Source organism: Plectropomus leopardus, chromosome 15, assembly GCF_008729295.1.
Source record: "Plectropomus leopardus isolate mb chromosome 15, YSFRI_Pleo_2.0, whole genome shotgun sequence".
Classification (NCBI taxonomy): Eukaryota; Metazoa; Chordata; class Actinopteri; order Perciformes; family Serranidae; genus Plectropomus; species Plectropomus leopardus.
Genome location: NC_056477.1, coordinates 1 through 20,000, shown reverse-complemented (window position 1 = coordinate 20,000; position 20,000 = coordinate 1). Strand labels below are relative to the sequence as shown.

The 20,000-nt window shown below is 36.3% G+C and overlaps 1 protein-coding gene across 1 annotated transcript in view; it reads left to right on the top strand.

Annotated features, from left to right (window-relative positions):
- LOC121954738 (acetylcholine receptor subunit alpha-like) overlaps positions 1-19,967 on the top strand; it is a gene marked incomplete at its 3' end in the record, with an annotated part of 25,230 nt that extends 5,263 nt beyond the window's left edge. Inside the window, 7 exon segments of the mRNA XM_042502424.1 lie at positions 7,418-7,560; positions 15,998-16,042; positions 16,539-16,648; positions 17,492-17,687; positions 18,418-18,655; positions 19,493-19,716; positions 19,830-19,967. Of these exon segments, the coding sequence (XP_042358358.1) occupies positions 7,418-7,560; positions 15,998-16,042; positions 16,539-16,648; positions 17,492-17,687; positions 18,418-18,655; positions 19,493-19,716; positions 19,830-19,967 (1,094 nt within the window).
- Positions 19,968-20,000: the final 33 nt, after the last annotated feature.

The window sequence follows — 20,000 nt, the reverse complement described above, 5'->3', positions numbered from 1 at the left end:
GACGATGAGATGATGGTGATGATGACGATGAGATGATGGTGATGATGACAATGAGATGACGGTGATGATGACGATGAGATGACGGTGATGATGACGATGAGATGATGATGATGACGATGAGATGATGATGACGATGAGATGATGATGACGATGAGATGATGATGATGATGGTGATGATGACGATGAGATGATGGTGATGATGACGATGAGATGATGGTGATGATGACAATGAGATGATGGTGATGATGACGATGAGATGATGGTGATGATGACAATGAGATGATGACGATGATGACGATGATGAGACGCTGATGGTGATGATGATCAGTATTATGATGAATTTTTTTACAGTAATACTCTTAATATGTTTATTTTATGTTTAATGTTTGCGCTAAATAACAAAGCAAAATCCTTGTAAGTGGAAATTTACTTGGGAAGAAATGATGTTCTGATTCTGAAGATACAAAACTGCTATGATGGTGACTTGTTCATTCATTTGCATCATTTCTCAAAATGAACAATTACGACCAAAAACATCAAAGGGAAACCCACCACTGTATAAATAATAGCAGGGGGGGAAATAGTGATAACCTCCTACTATTCTGAAATTATATCATGGTATTTCCCACCCTAACTACATGCATCCTTCAAAATCACCTTAACAGTTTACAAACAAACCTTTGAATTTTAAACTGTGCCTGTTACTTTTTGTGCAAAGCATTCATAAGTGTGTTAGCATTTGTCCTTCAGCTCCCCTAAAAACAGGCGGCTCGGCATTGTTAGCATTCCTCACTGCATTTATATTTAAGGCATTTACTGTAGCTGTTGTCCTCTTCAAGAGTGATTTATATTTATCAGGGAGTAGGTATGGCTTCAGCGTCTTTGTCCAAGGACACTTGGACATGACACATATTTGTTAATGCGCACATCGTCTTTTGGGGGGGATTAAACCTAAGTCTAACAACCCCTGCCTTCCCTATACTCGAGCTTCTCTGAAATGATTCTCATAATTTAAACAAATGTTTCACCCATAAAGTGCATCGTCTGCTTCTCCTTATCCACTGATCCCTGCTAATTAATACACTGCACATTAATTACACACACTCACATTTCACAAACTCTGCTTTGAGAGAAACACAGTCATTATGACACAATGTGACTGGCTTATCTGGTAAGCAAATAAAGAGACCATAACTTCAATTACTGAGAGCATAACATCAAATTACGTGATCCACTTATACCTGCTGTTAAGCATCAGAATTTTGGCAGAACGTCAAAGAGAACATATGATTTAAGATTAACTGTAGATGAAATGAGGCAGAGGGAACAACAGCGGGGAAATGTCCCAGAATCCTGTGTTCTTCACGTGGCCATTAACCAGTTAAAACCTGGAGCAACATCACATTTTTTCTGCTTTCATATGCCTTTTAAGTGTTTGTGCCTTCATTTTACTTTGTTTTTTTTTTCAAATAATTTTTGGGTAATTTTCTTACACTTTTGCTTCTTCTTGCTGATATTGTGGTCATTTCCTCTTACATTTCCAGTTGCCTTCATCTTGTGTTTTTGACTGAAGTCAGGCCAATTTGGTCAGTTTTCAAGGGGTTAAAATAATATCTTCACAAATACTTTAACTATCAATTTTCAATGTGAGCATATACGAGAGTTGTGCATTCATGTATAAATATTTAAAGGTAACTCATGACTTGTCGAGTGTTTTCCAGAACTTTTAAGTTTTCCTCAGACATTTACTCATCCCACACCACTGACGACTTTTATGGTCTGTTTTGTCGGACTTTCCTTGGTCATTATTTACTGAAATACATCACTCCCATCACTACAGTCAACATCAACATCATCAGTATTCTAAAAACAAATGAAAAGAATTTGAATTTTCAAAGACTCATAGCATTTCATTGATTATTTGTAATGCATTTCACTTTTTAAATACAAACATTTGATCATTTGTACATTTCCAACAATTTTCTATTACTGCTTACTCTTGAAATTTTGATCAATACTGCAATCTTTGTTTTTATCTTTTTTTTTCTTTTTATGAATGATTAGTTATTTAATAGGAGTGGTATCCTCATAAGCTATTGATTTTTGGCTTCTAACCTCTCCTACAATGTTTAAACTTTTTAATTCCGTCTTTTCTATACAAATGTACAAATAAACTAAACTAAACGTATATGCAACATGAATAACAGCTTTGAACTGGCTCAAATGTGGATCAACATAGAAGTTTGCAATAGACTCATACTGGCACCATGCACTTTAACCTAAAATGACTAGCACACAGTTTTCACTGGGAGTAAACAGAAAAACATTCTGTAACTGCTTCAGTCAGTGCTTTATAAATACAAACATGGTTTCATTAAAACGGTGCATTCATCATGCTGCTATCACATCTGATTTCTGTTCACCGTTTATTTATCAGTTCTTTTCTATAAATCAAGGATTCGACATCTGCAGCAGCAAGATTACTGTTTAATTCATTTCAACATTTATTTACATCAAATTTTATTTATCCTTTCCAATTGAGCGATTTGGGTTCTGGCACATTTTATGAAACACATTGGTGACAAATTTGATGTGATGGGCAGATAGAGGTGGTGTGTGACGATGAATGGACGCAGCCTGTAAGCCACCAGTTGGACATTATCTGCATCGCTGCAGATGTGCAATAAAAATGGAGCTCAGTAAATCATTGAAGGTCTTTATTGCCAGATGCTACACACTGGCTTTGAAAATTGTTTACTAGCTGAGGTTTTTGTGTCAGAATGTCATAAAACATGATTATTTTGTCTGGGTTAAATAGATTAAGATCTTCACATAACTATAAAAGCTAAATAACACAGAAGCCTTCTGCAACACTGTTTTGTAAGAGTTAATGACATGAAATGTGCGATATCATATTTAGGAATGAATTTGCAGTCCAACCTCTTTTCAGGTCTCTGCTCAAAAATGTTCTTTATGAAACCCTAAGGGGCTGCTTGGTGCATTTTACATGCTTTTCATTCCTAATTTTTTGATCATTTTGGCTGTGTTCATGCATATGGCAGAAGTTTTGGCAAGATTATCTATGTTTGATCGTGGAATTTCGAGCTCAGCTTCTACAATAAGTCGAAAATACACTGTGGAATTTTTACATTCATACTGTTTAGTGCAAAAAATGTGCCATTCAATTTTTGATCTCACAGCTATCAAAGCATGAAAACATGCACTGCATTATTTCTGGTTGTCATTCTGGGCTTTTGCCTTGTAATTTGTAATTTTAACTATTTTCCACCTGACGTTATTACTGACATATGGAGAAAATATATGCTATCTCCACTAGATGCACTGTCACAATCCATGTTGCTGTTAATCATTAACATATCCCAGGCTGTGACCAGGAAGGAAAAAAATCACTTGTCCTAACCCTACAATTAGGGCTGGTGTTGGTTAAAAAATGTAATCAATGAAAGTAGAAAATAATATTAATGTAGAATATTTTTTAATTTGATTTTTAAAGGCACATTGTGCGCACAGAGCAATACGAGTGATTGTAATATTAAAGCGGGCCCGACGGGTTAATTTAAGTTTCTGTTTTAGTGCACTATCATTTGACAATTAAGTTTGTTGTTAAACTGTAAAATATCCTGTCTCAGTGACACAAGTCACAAGTACCTGGAAAATCGTCTGATATAGCAATATATATACTTAATGCAACCATTCATGTCCACTCTCAAGAAGCAGACTGTTTTTTTCTTGTCAAGTCCTGCTCAAATGCATGTAACTGTAGGACTGATTCACCTTCCCCAACAGCATGTCCCCCAGCATGTCATGAGAAATTTGGTCAAAAGCTTGCTTCATATCCAAAATATAACTATGCATTAAAATGCAACCTGAAATAATCCACACACCCTCACTTTTCTTACTCTTCAGTTAGAAAAAGGGTGAAAATAGAAAGAGCCGCAGCAGATTGATTTTGCAGTGGTAGTTCAGTAAACTGGAGCTGACAGTGGGCAATGATTGACAGCTGCAAGTGGCTCCTCTGTCCCGCCTTCCCACTCATCTATTTTTGTCCGTGGACAGATCAAAGCGTGCTCGCAGGACAACAGACAGGGAGCAGGCAGCCAGAGACAGGCAGAGAGCCGGGAAATGAACATCAGTAGCACTGTATACAAAAACAGCAACACATCTCTAAGAAAGGGAACTAACGACCAACAAACAGCCAGCGTGTGTGTGCATGTGTGTGTGTGTGTTTTCTCCACTCTTGCTGGCTAAATGAAACTAGATCCCAGAGCACTCAGTTCAGGCTGACTGTGGATCGCCAACAGATTCCACAGATGACATGCTCAGGATGTGACTTGTGTCACAATTTGGCTTGCAGCTCTCTGCTAATCTGCTGAGTCATATTGTAACAAAACTACATGATGTGTTTACATGAACAAAAGTCATGTTTTTGTCCAATTTTTGTACAAAGAATAGCTTTCTATAGTAACAAAGGCAAGTAAAGATGCATGAACTGGTTAAATTCAAGATATGACTGTTTTTTCTGCTGAAACCAGACCAGCAGCTCAATATAAAAAAGTATTCATACGCAACAATTAGTGTCCAGGACTTTTCCATGACTTTGAGGCACAAAGTGGAAATGCACCTACTGTAAGAGACATTTTTCCATTTGTTTGCATTTATGCTTATTTTGGTTTAATACACTTATTTTGACATCTTATTTTTGCAAATATTTGCTTTTATTAACAGATGCTCAAATTACAGTGCTATTACAGTTCAGAAACAATGTCTGGTTTCCACTTAATTATTTTCAAAATAAAATGCAAAAGTACAAAGATAGTTATCTAAAAACAAAAGAAAAAAAAACAAGGCCATAAGGATACTATTACTTATATACAGAGAAGATGTACCAATACTAAAATTAAGGGATATTTGGAAGTACCAACATGTGTAGAAACTCACGAATTGCTCAGAAGCAATCATATTTTTTACAGTATCAACCTTCCCACCCCTGCATGGTTCTCCATTTTCTGTCATGTATATTAATATGAGAGACTATATAACAAAACCAACATAAAGGTTTAAGTTAAGGTTTGCCCAGGATGAGTCGTGTCCATGTAGTCTGTTAAATTCTAAGTAGGCAGAATGATTTTTTTAATCCATTTTTTAAGAAAATGGTATTTTGGTATTTTGCTTTTTTGTTTTTGTGAATTTTTACAGAAAACATGCCTCCAACCATTTATTACACCCAGAAACTGTAAAAACAAAAACTATTGTTGGATTGTCAAATTTCCAAGGACCTTGAATGTATCATGTGTTATTAGAAGTATTCGCAAATAAATTAAACAGAAAAAAGGCTAGGCAATATTTTTGATCAAATATCTTAATATTGATATTGCAACGAAATGTGGATTGATTATTAGTGCTTTGAAAATATACCTTTAGTCATGATAATTTTGATAATCATATGGAGCTGGCATGTGCAACAAATGCTTACTACAGAGAGCTGAGAGAGATCTCAGCTACAAGAAAGAAAAACAACAGAAATGTTTTAGCTATATACAAGATCAACAGGTCAGCCAGAACCGTAAACATACACAGATGATTAGATACGTATTAACATTTTTAAATATTACAATTCTACAAGTATTGTCATTAGATATTACAGTTTTTCATTTTATTATTTTTTGTTAACTTTTCAAACACTAGACCATAGAAAAAAAGTTGAATCATACGCTTCTGGACACCATATATTCTCAAATCAATGCACATCAAACACATCACATGTCAGTCAGTTTTTCCGACTTTTATTTCAGCATCATCATACTATGCATTGAAAAGTGAGAAATGAACAACTTTTTCATGATCTTATGTTTGTCAGTTTAATTTCAGTGAAGGACTTTTTTGTTTGTTTGGAGGTTTGTGTGATATTTCAAGATTTTTTTTCATTTTTTATGAAACACCAGCTAAAAAAAAAAGAAAATGTAAAACTGCCAGAATCTTAACTAAGATTGCTGTGTTTTCTAAATTAACCTGAAAAAAATGTACAACAAGGGTACAGTTTCCCAAAAGCTCTGGACACAAGTTGACTGTACTACAAAGAAACAAGTTGACAATGCACTGCATAGGCAAACAATGAGTCACTGAAGATATTTTTTGTATTTAAAAATATGTCTAATTTGTCAGACACCAAAAAGTAAAGCCTGTCTAGACTGCAGTATATTTTTATGTGACATATCCCATCAGCATACCATAATTTATGGGCTCATAAAGTCACGGTTTAAAAAAACTGTCTGCAGCTGGAAACACCTTTTGTATGAAGAGGTGTTAAATGCAGGTTAACTGTTCTGAACTCTGACTGATCCAGACTTAATGTCAAGCGGATTGGCTGGCGCTGCTTTTCCCAAACACCCTCTTAACACTCCGATTAGATCCGCTCCAAGGACTAACACAGGAACATACTTGATCGTTGCGCTTAGACAGCTCATGGGACATTCAGTGCCGAGGCTTTTCACCAGCGTGGCATGTTAGTCACTCGACTGCTGTTGCTGTTGATCTGTCTTCGTGTCCCTGCCCCCATCTGTCCCTCTCATCTGATATTTCCTCTGTCTTCCTCTCTTCCTATGCATTCTCTCACTCTCAAGTCACATTAAAGGGTTTCAGGTTGCCGGTTGTAAGCTGGTGGAAATGTTTGTTGCGTGAATCAGAGTTAAAAGCAATCTTCTGGCCTCCTGCTTGCTACAGCTGCAATTTCATTTCCAGTATGAAAACATTTGGGGGGGACATGAGTATCAGCTGGCTATGGTAACATGTTAAACTGCAAATAATTCAGACTTTTTTGTATGCTAAGCACACAAGCACATGCATTATAAAAAAAATTCACAACAGCAAGACCTTGTATCTTATCTTAGTACTAAGATAAGATTACTCATCAATACTGGAATCTGAGGAAACACTACCATAGATTAGGAAACACCAGAGGCAGGCTAAATCTATAGATAAAAATAAATAAAATGTAATAACAGTAACAATAATAATACATAAACAAATAACTAAAATACTCTAAATAGCAGATAAAAGGTAATTGGAGGGATAATTGCACAAAGTATGATAGAAAAAATGTAAATAATAAAATTATACACCATCTCGTAAAGCAGACCAAAATGTATGAGCACTCAAGAAATCGGTAAAGTTCATTTAAAAGCCAGACTAAAAAAAGGTATGTGATGAATTTGCTTTTAAAAATACCAAAATGTGTGAACGAGAGTTTATGTACGGCACAAACTGTATATTACTGACATGGATTTCACATAAAATATGAAGGTTTAAGTCACTCAGTCTGCAGTACCTACATAATGACACTCAAGTAAAGACTATAACAAAATAAAGTCTGATTTTTTATTGTCTGTGTGTCCTATAGGTCCGGTATTCTGCTCAGAGGATGAGACTCGGCTAGTACAGACCCTGTTTACTGGTTACAATAAGGTGGTTCGTCCCGTGAACCACTTCAGCGACGCCGTGGTGGTGACCGTGGGACTGCAGCTAATACAGCTCATCAGTGTGGTAAGTGAGAGGAAAGAGTTGGCAAAAGCAAAATAAAATTCTGTATAATTTAAAAGGCATGACACTATGCTGAGGCTTTCAGGCTACCTTTAAATACTAAAGAAAATCAAAAAATAGAAGACCATCCGTGACTTAATTTGCTGCATTTTACATTAAGAAGGAAATTAAAAACTGTCATTACTGTAACCTCACAGCTCTTTTATTGCTCAGGTACTCTCCAAGAATAAACAAATTCTAGTATCACTTGGGAAAATGTATTTACACAACTAAAATTTAAATTAATTTAAGGATTTAAAGACATTTTCTAACTGCACAACAAGGCTCAAATACAGAGGAATAACTACTGAAATGACTGGAAACATGACTGCATACCATGACATGCATGGATTTACTTCCTTTACTTACTAATTGCTGTTAATGCAATAATGCTAAGTTACTTGAAGTCGAATATGGGCTTTATCAAATAAATGTAAAGCATCAAAACATCAAAATACAGGACATGACAAGATTGACAAATTAATTGATGACAAATTATTGGAAGGACAAGAAACATGGCTCTTCATACCATGACATGCATGGATTTAATTCATGATTTTTGTTAATGCAATGATGCGATGTTACTTGAAGTTGAATATTGGATTTTTAAACTCATTAAATGCAAAAATATCTAACATCTAACTATCTATCAAAATACAAGACAGGACAAGACAGTGAAAAAATTAACACGGCTCTTCATACCATGACATGCATGGATTTACTTCATGATTGTTGTTTACTCAATGATGTTGTGTCACTAAAAGTTGGATATAAGACTCATTAAACCAATTTATTGTAAACAACATTATAATAAGCAAACAGACCAATTTATTAGCATAACATTATGCTCAACATTTTCAGTGTATTTTAACAGCTCTTTTATTGCTCTTGTAGCATTGTACTCAAGCAAAAATGTGCATTTCAAACATTTTAGTGCTTTCAAGCTCTAAGACGTGTGCTGCATGAACAAATAAAATCCTATTTAGAAAACTACAATCTGTGTAAATTTAAAGATTTAAAGTAATATTCCAACTGCATCACAAAGCTCAGAAGGGTAGAAAAGCTATATGAAGGACTGGAAACACAGCTCTTCATACCATGGTGTGCATGGATTTACTTCATAATTGTTGTTAATGCAATGATGCCATTTCACTTGAAGTTGAATATGGGATTTATCTAATTAATTTATAGCAAATATCATTGAAATACAAGCAAACAGAACCATGACACCGCTCAAAACATTTCACTGTAAATCAACAGCTCTTTCTTTGCACTTGTAGCATTGTACTCGAGCAAAAATGGTTGTAACAAACATCAAAGTGTTTCAAACACAGACGTGTGCTGAATGCATCAGAAATCTTATTTACAAAACTGCAGTTTGTATTAATTTCAGGATTTAAATGGATGTTCTAACTGCATTGCAAGGCTCAAAAGCATAGAAAAACTATATGAAGGACTGGAAACACGGCTCTTCATACCATGACGTGCATGGATTTACTTCACAGCTGTTTTTAATGCAATGATGCAATGTTACTTAATGATAGATATGAGACTTATCAAGTTCATTCATAGCAAGTAAAACAAACTGACCCATTCATTAATAAGACATTATACTCGCGACATTTTCACTGTCTACTTGCCAGCTTTTTTAGAGCTCTGAAAATATATTGTACTCAAGTGAAAACGGTTGTTTCAAACATTTCAGAGCTTTCAAATGCTTTCAAACGAGTGTGCTGCACACACAAACAGAAATGCTTTTTGCAAAACTACAATTTTTTTAATGATGCAAAGAAATATTCTGACTGCATTACAAGGTTCAAAAGAGTAGAGAACTATATGGAGGACTGGAAATGTTAATCTACATACCATGATATGCATGGATTTACTTCACAATTGTTATTTACTCAATGATGCCAAGTTACATAAAGTTAGATATGGGATTTATCAAATTCACGTGTGGCAAATTATGTCAGAATACAAGCAAACAGACCTATAGATTAGAGAAAAACAGAAATCTACAACCAAGAATTTAAACACTGTAAATTCCAACGCTACTGTCACATGAATCCATCTACACTCTTAATGGGAACACAATGCAACAAGAGACCAAATGACAACAGGCAAGGCTTGGCAGCCATGACTCATCATAGCCGGCGTTACGTCAAGGTTACAGCACAGTGGCCACAAAGCACAAGCAGTACAACACAACCACAATGCAAATAACAATAAATCGCTCCTTACTTTTGTAGCTCTCCTTCTGCGTCCGGGCTGTGAATAGGAATTTCATAGCAATACATTGCCACAAAATACAACTTTCCACTGAAGTGTATACATTAAAAAGAACATAATCATTTAGGGATGGGCGATATGGCTTTAAAATAATAGCAATATTTTAATGCTATAAAGGGATATACAACAAATATCAACATTTTTAAATGTCTTTTAAATTAATGTTAACTACTAGAAAACAAAATTATTGAATGAACTGTAGTTACAACAAAGCTGTCATAATAAAATTGAACACTACAGTTTTAACATAATTTTATTAAATAAGGAGGTTAACTCGAGTACCTTTATTAATAATTAAATAATTATTAAATAAATTAAGTTATTAAATAATTAAATTTTAAAGTATTGTTACAATTATGTAAATCAAAGCAGGACCCATGGTATTTTTATTTTCTGTAAGCTGGAAACAAACTAACAGCTCTCTAGTTCATATATTAATAGGATTTGCAAGTCGCAGTAGCGCTCCATGGCTGCAAAATGGGACTAAAAAAATCACATCTGGAGCTTTTTGTTTGGGGTGGAGAGCCATAGAGGAGAGTGAGAACCAAAATGCTGGCTTACAAAAATGACATCACAATATATACCTATAGTCATTTTATATATTGCACATGGAACAAGCCACAATACCTCTAGTATATTCAATATATCGCCCATCCCTAATCACAACATGCAATTGGTAACCTATTTAATCAAACTGATGCCTCCGTTTTCATCCAGACTCCACTTCAACCAATGTATACCGACAAATTACGGACAAATAACCACTGACACAAACAAGCCTATAGTCTCAGTGATGGCACAGCAGCAACAAAACACAAGCATAATGAAAATAAAGATAAGCAGCTCTTACTTTTGTAGCTCTCCTTCTGCGTCCAGACTGTAGGGAGGAAGCTCATGTTATTTCACAAACAAGCCTTATTAGTTAAGAGGTACAGCAGCAACAAAACACATCTTTCTGTACTCTCTACTAAAGTGGATGCATCAGGAAGTCCAGTCCCTTCAACTATTATGTGTAGTTTTTTATGCTGTGTTTTGTGTGTGGTGTACTTTTTTGTGTAGTTTTATTTTTGTATTGTATGTCGTCTTTGCACCACTGTATATCATGTGCTATTGTATGTCTTATTTGTTTTGTGTGTGTCTTTTCTTCCTGTTCTGCCCTGATGTGAAATCTGGTATAATGCATAAATGTAACCAGCCAACCATAATAAGCCCGCCCAAAAATGTGCAGACCCTACAGTTTATAAGACCAGACATCCTACATCTTCTACAGTGGGTGGTGTTGGAGCATTGCCCTGCCCTACCCAACTGTGGCCGAACCCTGCAGGGGTCAAAAGACAAGCAACAGACACCCTGCACACCAAATTTCATGGCTCATCAAGGAGCACAGAAAAATGTTGGTGTATCTGAGAGGAGTCAACCCTTTTCACCGGTTTCAGCGAGCACAGACCCCAAAAAGGTGCCTGATGTGTCCAGGAGATATGTGATGGGGCAGGGCACGGACCACGTCGCTGCCGTATATGTCCTCGACACCCACTGAATACAGCCGGTGACACTGCCACATCGTGTGGGAGCATGCACAGACCACAGTTGGAGGGTCCCTGCCAATCAATGCATAACATGTCAATGCATAAATTAGATAGAGTAGATGCTGTTGTGTCTCACAGTCACCCTAATGAGGTGGAGTACAAAAAGCATCTTACTGTATCACTTTCGACCAGAAACTGTGTTCTTGGGAACAGCAGAGTGATTTGGTCTGAAAAAAGTCCGACTGTGGTCACCACGAAGCAGCAAGGATGCGCACTGGTGTCATCGCCAGCAGTGACTACGCCTTTAGAGAGAAGAGCTCCAGAGGCCCTCAGTGCAATTTTGCATTGCTGAAGGGAAAAAAGAAATAATCCGCTTCCCTATATACTGTGGGGTCCGCACATATTCAGGTAGACACTTCCTGATTGGTCAGGCAGCATTAATGCACTTTTGTCCTCTGTAAGAACTGTTGTTTTGTTTTCTTTTAATTTCTTTTCAATTAATGTAAATTCTATATTGGTGTTAATTAATATACTGTGTCCCTTTTAAATAAACATTAAATAAATGTAAAAAATGTTACAAAAAGCATAATGTCTTAGTGTCTGTGATTGCAAAGGACAGCCAGAAAACACAAGCAGGAAAACACAATAAATTGCACAGGAACTTTAAAACTGTTTTAATAATCCTCAGATAGAAATAAAACAACCAAATCTTGCTTCATGAGCACGTTGGTAAACCGCATTATCTCTGATTCCCAATTATCACACCCGCAATGCAGTGGAAGCAAATCTACAATAGGAATATTGACTCAGGAGATAAGAGCCACAAAAGACAACTTTCCACTGGAGTGGATGCAACAGGAAGACCAAAGTCCCTTCAACCAATACGCAACCAAACCTATGCAACCAGACTCATAAGATGCAGTTATCTAAACATGAAGTGAAATCTAGATGAGAAAAAAAAACAGAGGCATCAGAAAAATCAAATCCTTAAACCAACGCATGACACTCACACAGGCCCTGAACCACCACAACAAGCAACCGTGTAGTTTTAGGGATGGCACGGCGGCCACAAAAACACTACACAGCTGCAGCACAAATCAAAAAAAGTCGCTCTCCTACTGTTGTAGCTCTCCTTCTGCGTCCTTATCCGGCTTTAAAAATGATGACCATGGATGAAATCCACTCTCCTAAGCGTCCAGCCTCTCCCTAAAGATGTTAAAGAGATATTGATAATAATTAAACACATAGTTACAACCAAGCAATGTTATTTGTCCATAAAACATTGAGAGCATGCTCAATTTTGCATGACAGTACACCTTCCTCATCAATAAGTGAATTACTCCACTTTTTCTTAATCACTACTTTTCAGAAAATCCTATTGTTTCAAAAAGGTGACACATATTAACCATCTGAAACCTGAGCAAATTGCCCTCACTTTAAAAAAATTGAAGCTGGCATTGGGCAACTTCAGCAGAAATTATCCAAAAATCTGAAAGTAGTAGGCATACAAAAAAAAATATTGAAAACTAGCACAAAAACCCAATTTCACATCAAATAGCAACATACTAGGAAAAAACACAGCTGATAAAATAAAACGTAAAAGCAAACTAACTAATGGTGAAAACTACAGCTAACACAAAGATTATAACAACCAGCATGAAGTACAATGTTCTGATCAGACTCATTAAAAACACCGACTAAAAGTGACATGCATGTACATAAAACGGCTTCACTGCAAACCAAAAAATGCCTCAGTCCAGAATTAGGCTAAATGTTTAGGACCGCAGCAAACAGTGTTGTTTTTGAAAGGCTAAACAGCAGTAAGAGGCAGAATGAAGCAGAATATTTCAATAGATAACAATTTTGAAAATGATGATACCTATCTCTTTTTAATTAATGTTGACTTTTGGACTGTACCCTGCTATGTATGGCATCCTCCATTAGCTGTTCCTTGACATGGTGCTACTAGCTAAAAAATACAGGTAATAAATAAATCTGTATGTGGAAAACGATTTGTCAGTATATATTTTAGTCATAACAAGACTGAGCAAGCTAAGCATTTCTGTGTTTGTATGTGGTGTATTTATTTATTTTGGGATACCCACACAAACTCTTTAAAGTATATGTATATGAACAAATTGACCAACAGACTCAGCAGGTACAAGAAAATATGTCCATTGCTAGGTTGTCACTAAGGTCCGAGCTACTTGCTGGAGTCTAAATTATGTTTCATAATTTAGACTCAATCACTCACTCACTGACGTGAGTGATTGTTTCCCAGTAATTAGTCAGACTCTGTGTAGTTTCATGGAAATTGGGTTAACAGTCGTTTAAAGCTGTTTATTTTGAGAGCTACGTCCTGACCGCTGCACTGTGGTGCTAAAATGACGTTAAAGCATACCATTGCGTGTAATATTTTTTAAACAAATAACGTCAGTGTGTGCAGTGTAGGTTACAAAAAAAAGTCAACTTTACCGTGTTTTCCGGCTTGGTCCATGTTTGCTAACCCGCTAAGAGAGTCCTCCTCCTGTGGATAGGTGATACTAATTAGCTAAAAGATAACTAGAGGCATCCGCTTCTTGTGAATGAATGTACATTTAATGTAATGTCCATATTAAATACCTGTAATCAACTTACCTCCGAGTAATAGAAATACCGGCGAAGTCTTCGCTGTCTCCTCCAGCTGTTCGGTTTTAAACAATATCCGGTGGCTAATATGCTCCAAAGTGTTTTAAAGAAACTTTTTTTCCTAACGCAGACGTTAAAAATGTGTCGACGAGATAACCGGCGTCCTTCTTGTCACCGTAGGTTTTCTCCGCGCCCGTTAAAAATACAAATTTCTGCCAGTTAATTCACCAGCCAATGGCGACAGCGGTCCTTGGAAAGCAGCCAATCAAAAGGCAGCACGGGGAGGCGGGACCTAGCAACAGAACTTGTGCTGTCCGCGCGCATTGGCTGAGACTTTGAGCGTGCGCATTGTTGTTTTCCCGCCCTCATGACAACGCTCAAAAAAAGAAAAACCACGGTAATGAACTATTTTCAAATTACTAGTTGCTAACTAGATTTTAATTTTATTTATTAATTCATTCATTTATAGTGTTTTTACTATCACAGCCTGGTACATGTCAATGATTTGCAGCAACACTGTTTTTTATTCATTTTTATTTTTGTGCAGGGTCAAATACTCAGTCACACACATCAATCTGCACACAAAACGCACTTTTCAAACTCAGGCTACAAAAAATATTCTACATTAATTTGATTATCCTCTTTCATTGAGGTTTTTTTTTCTTTTAACTCACATCTGTTCTCATCATAAATATCAAATATCCATTCATTTTCAGAATTCTAGCCCTTTGAATGCCAGTTTGTTGTCATGATGCCACTATGTTTTTAAATGAAAAGAAATTCAAAAAAGCAATTACTTTCAAAATACTGCATACTAAGTATATGTTGTTTCATTTTATTTATTATTATTATCATTATTATTATTGTTGTTGTTGTTATTGTTGTTGTTGTTGTTGTTGTTGTTGTTGTTGTTGTTGTTGTTGTTATTTATCAGGGGTTGGGACATGTCAATAATTAGCAGCAGCATTGATATTTATTCTTTTTTTTTGTACAGTGTCACATTCTCACACTCGTACCACTCTGCAAAGAACATTTACTTCAAAATCAAGCTATAAAAATATCATACAATAAAATTGTATTGTACAACCATTAAGATTGTATTCTACTTTCACTGAGTATTTTTTTTTTTTTAGTTTATCCTCATAAAATGACATCAGTACACTAAAACAGTAAAGTTATTTGGGAATTAAACCCTTAAGGCCCTTTTTTAATATTACACACATTTGAATCACTCTGTGCACAAATTGCACTTTTCAAAATCAAGCTTTAAAAACATAAAACATTTATATGATGTTTTATTTCCATTGAACTTGTTTTTTTAACCAACATCAGTCTAATCATAACCATCAAATATTCATTAATTTTCAGAATTTGAACTATTTTTAAATGCCAACTTTTTGTCATGATGCCACTATGTTTTCAGATGAAAAATATAATACTTTTCATATACTTTTTTATCAAAAAATTAAGAATGAAAAACACTTAAAATGTGCCACACGATTCCTAAGGATTAAGAACTATTTTATCAGCCACTGACCATAAATGTCAAAATAATACGAAGTAGCAATGGATGTTACATTCATTTCTAACACTTTCCATCTGCTACCAGCAGGTGGTGCCTTAATTCTTAATTTTTCGATCTTCATGTACATCAAAACAAACCTTTATTTTTTGGCATGTTGAGGACTTGTGTCCATCTCCAAAAAATTGTCCTGGATGTAAAACCTTTGAAAACTAGATAAAATGACATGAGAACTTTGCATCTCATTTTGGGGGGTCTTTCTCATTGTGTCCTTTTTTATTTCTTCCTTTTAAACAAAAGAACAGAGAGTGACACAGAGAGTGAATAAAAATCACAAAATAAAGTGTTAAAGTATACAGTTTTTTATTTGTCATAAAATCTTTCAAGGAAAATGCTCACGCTTCTGACTGTTTTCTGTCTTTTCTGCATCTCTCAGGATGAAGTTAACCAGATTGTGACCAGTAATGTCCGTCTCAAACAGGTAAATGTGACTGTTAAATCGATGAAGAAACATTTCCCAAACATTTAATTAAAAGTACCCATAATAATGTTAAATTGAACACAAGATTAACCACTTCAGATGGTATGCTGTATTGTAAATAAGTACACATGATTTATTTGGAAATCAGGGCCCATGTTTGTAAGAGATCATCAACCTCACTTATGTTTGTGATTTATTTTATTTATTCATTTTAATTAAAGCAATGTATAGCTTTACTCATAATTGTTCCTGTACCAGTGAAACTTACAATGCAGTTACTGAGTATATTTCATAAAAAAACAATTATTAATGACTGGTCTTTGTTGTTTTAAACTGATCCCAATAAGATCTCAAAATATAAATAAGGCAGAATTTGTGACCTGGCTGCTGTTGAAGTTGAAGTTGAAGTTTCCATACCAAAGATTAAATAATCCTTAAATGAAAATGAAACAACAAAACAGAGCGTCATTGGTACAATCTCTGTTTTTCTTCCCAGTCTTGGCTTGATGTGAACCTGAAGTGGAATCCAGATGAATATGGAGGCATCAGGAAGATCAGAGTCCCTTCAACCGACATCTGGAAACCAGACCTGGTGCTTTATAACAAGTAAACATACACTCTCAGTCTCTATGTAGCTTACTCAAACACACACATATACGTTTAACCCGCTTTAATATTTTACACACTCAAATAACTCTGCAATTTTCAAAATCAAGCTTTAAAACAATTATACATTAATATGATTTTCCTCTTTAATTAAGTTTATTTTTAACCAACATCAGTCCTAATCATAAATATCAAATATTCATTAATTTTCACCATTTTAATTGTTTAAATGCATTTTTTTTTGTCATGATGAGACTATGTTTTAAGATGGGAAAAAAGGGATATTGAATTATTACTAATAAACTACAAGCATAGTAGATTTGTTTTTGTTGTTTGTTTGTTTTATGATTATCACAGCCTGGGATATGTCAATGATTTACTTTGTGGAAATAGTATGCATTTTCTCAGCAGGCCAATTATTTATTTATTTTTTTCAAAAGATGGTGGAAAATAGTCAAAATGACAAATTCAGAGTCAAAAGCCCAGAATGACACCCAGAAATAATACAAGTCCTGTTTTTCTGCTTTGATGGCTGTGGGATCAAAAATGTCAGTTTGAATGGGTTTCAATGGAGAATTTTTTGACCTTAACAGTCTGAATGTAACTATTTAGTTTCCACAGTGTATTTTAGACTTACTATAGGAGCTGAGCTGCAAATTCACTGATTATACTCAAATACACAACCCTGTGTATATGTATCCCATATGCATGAACACAGACACAATTCTCACGAAAATTAAAATGAAAAGCGCATAAAATGCCCCAAAAACACTCTTTAAAGGTTGAACATCTCATTGCTCGTCTCCTCTGTCCCCTCCTACTCTTCCTCCTCCTCTTCTGCAGTGCTGATGGTGACTTCGCCATCATCCATGAAACCAAAGTCCTGCTGGAGCACACCGGCAAGATAACATGGAACCCTCCGGCCATCTTTAAGAGTTACTGTGAGATTATCGTCCTCCATTTCCCGTTTGACCTGCAGAACTGTAGCATGAAGCTGGGAACGTGGACATACGATGGACTACTGGTTGTCATCAATCCAGTGAGTGCAACCATCATCCATCATATAACAATAATTTTTGAGGGACAGTTCACTCCAAAATCAACAAAATCTATATTTTCTCCTCTTGCCTGTAGTGCTATTTATCAATCTCGATTGTTTTGGTGTCAGTTGGAGAGTCAAATAACAGCCATAGAAATGCCTCCTTCTCTCGAATCAGCCCCTTTCCATTCAGAACTTGAACTTCTGATCTTGGCATCACATGTCAGCACACAAAAGCACTTTTGGGGTATAGCAAGCCGCCAGGTAGCTTCAGGTTGATCACTGAAATAGCATGCCTATGTGTAGCCTATATGTGTGTGATAAAAAAAATAAAAATAGATAGAAAAAATTATAAAAGGACAAGACCTGCAAAAAGGGCTTAAAAATACCATCATTATCTGACATAATTTAAAATGTATAATGATGGACATTGGAAATAACTATAGTTCTCCCCTCACCTTTTTTCTTTTTTTCCCCACACATTTTCTCTATCTTGTTTTAAGTAATTTTCTAAATCAACTAATTTCTTGCAATTTGTGGGACATTACCAAGTTGCTCATTTTGTCATGGTTTAAAGGTTTCAAGGCGTCTGAAAGCAGCACAAGAAAAGTGATGTTGCTCCAGGCTTCAAAGGGTTAAAACATGAAACAATTACACATACCTTCATCATTTTATAGGCTACTTCGTTTATCTGTTGCAGAGCATGACTTCCTTCTCTCCTGTGTTTCAGGACAACGATCGTCCCGACCTCAGTAACTTCATGGAGTCGGGTGAATGGGTGTTGAAGGACTACAGGAGCTGGAAACATTGGGTTTACTACACCTGCTGCCCCGATACTCCGTACCTGGACATCACCTACCATTTCCTGATGCTGCGGCTGCCTCTCTATTTCATCGTTAACGTCATCATTCCCTGCATGCTGTTCTCGTTCCTCACCGGACTGGTCTTCTACCTGCCCACTGACTCCGGTATGTAGACCCCAGTCTGTTGTGTGCATCCAAAACTTTTAAAAATGTTACTAGTTTCACCAGTTGGTACAATTTTAAATGTACTTGCACATATGAGGCATATATGACAAACAGAATCTGGTTTGGAGTTTTTGGCCAAGTAGATTTTCACATGCAAGGAACTTGCTTTGATGTTTCGGTGCACAGACATTGAGCATAAATATAGAAGAGAAAAAATGACAATAAAAACCTATTCATTCAGAAGTACCGCCACATGGTTGTATGCCTTCGCAAACCGATCACATTGATCTTACAGTTTACACTGTGAAAACATGGATGATCACGCAGAACATCTCTACAATCAATCCGCTACAGCGCTACGCGGACACGTCCGACGGTCCAGTAAAGCGCGGACACGTCCGACGGTCCGCTACAGCGCAGCGCGGACACGTCCGATGGTCCGTTAAAGCGCGGACACGTCCGACGGTCCGCTACAGCACAGCGCGGACACGTCCGACGTACATTAATGTAACTTATATTGACAAATGTATAAACCTTAATATCAGATAGGCTACCAGATAATAGTCATGAACTTGGGGCCACTTTCATATGGGTAAATTCCATGAAATCCAATGGGCTTTGAATGTGGCCTTCATTTAAACTCACAGATTTGAGTTTTCCAGTCACTTGCTTCTACAGGGTGAAGTTAACCGCATTGTCAGATGTGACTGTAACAAAAAAGTGAGTTAGTGACAAGTTAGTATATGAGTTTACCTGTAAACCCAAACTGGGAGCTATTTTCTGCTATATGTGATATTTTAAAGTAGCTACACTTAACGTCTGTCTTTCTCTGTCCAGGTGAAAAGATGACTCTGTCCATCTCTGTCCTGCTGTCTCTCACCGTCTTCCTGCTGGTTATCGTGGAGCTGATCCCATCCACCTCCAGCGCCGTCCCCCTCATCGGGAAATACATGCTCTTCACCATGGTGTTTGTCATCGCCTCCATCATCATCACCGTCATCGTCATCAACACACATCACCGCTCGCCCAGCACGCACACCATGCCCGCCTGGATCCGGAAGGTTCACATTTTTATCATCCACCTCTGTGATGATTCAAGAAATGTTTTTGTATGACAGCTAAAAATAAATGTTGAAACGTAATGAATTCTTGTGTTTGTGTGTGTTTCTCTCAGGTCTTCATCGAAACCATTCCCAACATGATGTTCTTCTCAACAATGAAGCGTCCCAGTCAGGAGATCCGCCAGAAGACGTTGTTCCCCACTGACATGGACATCTCTGACATCTCAGGCAAGAAAACAATTTAACCCTTTCAAACCACTACTGACATCAATTTTAGACGCCTT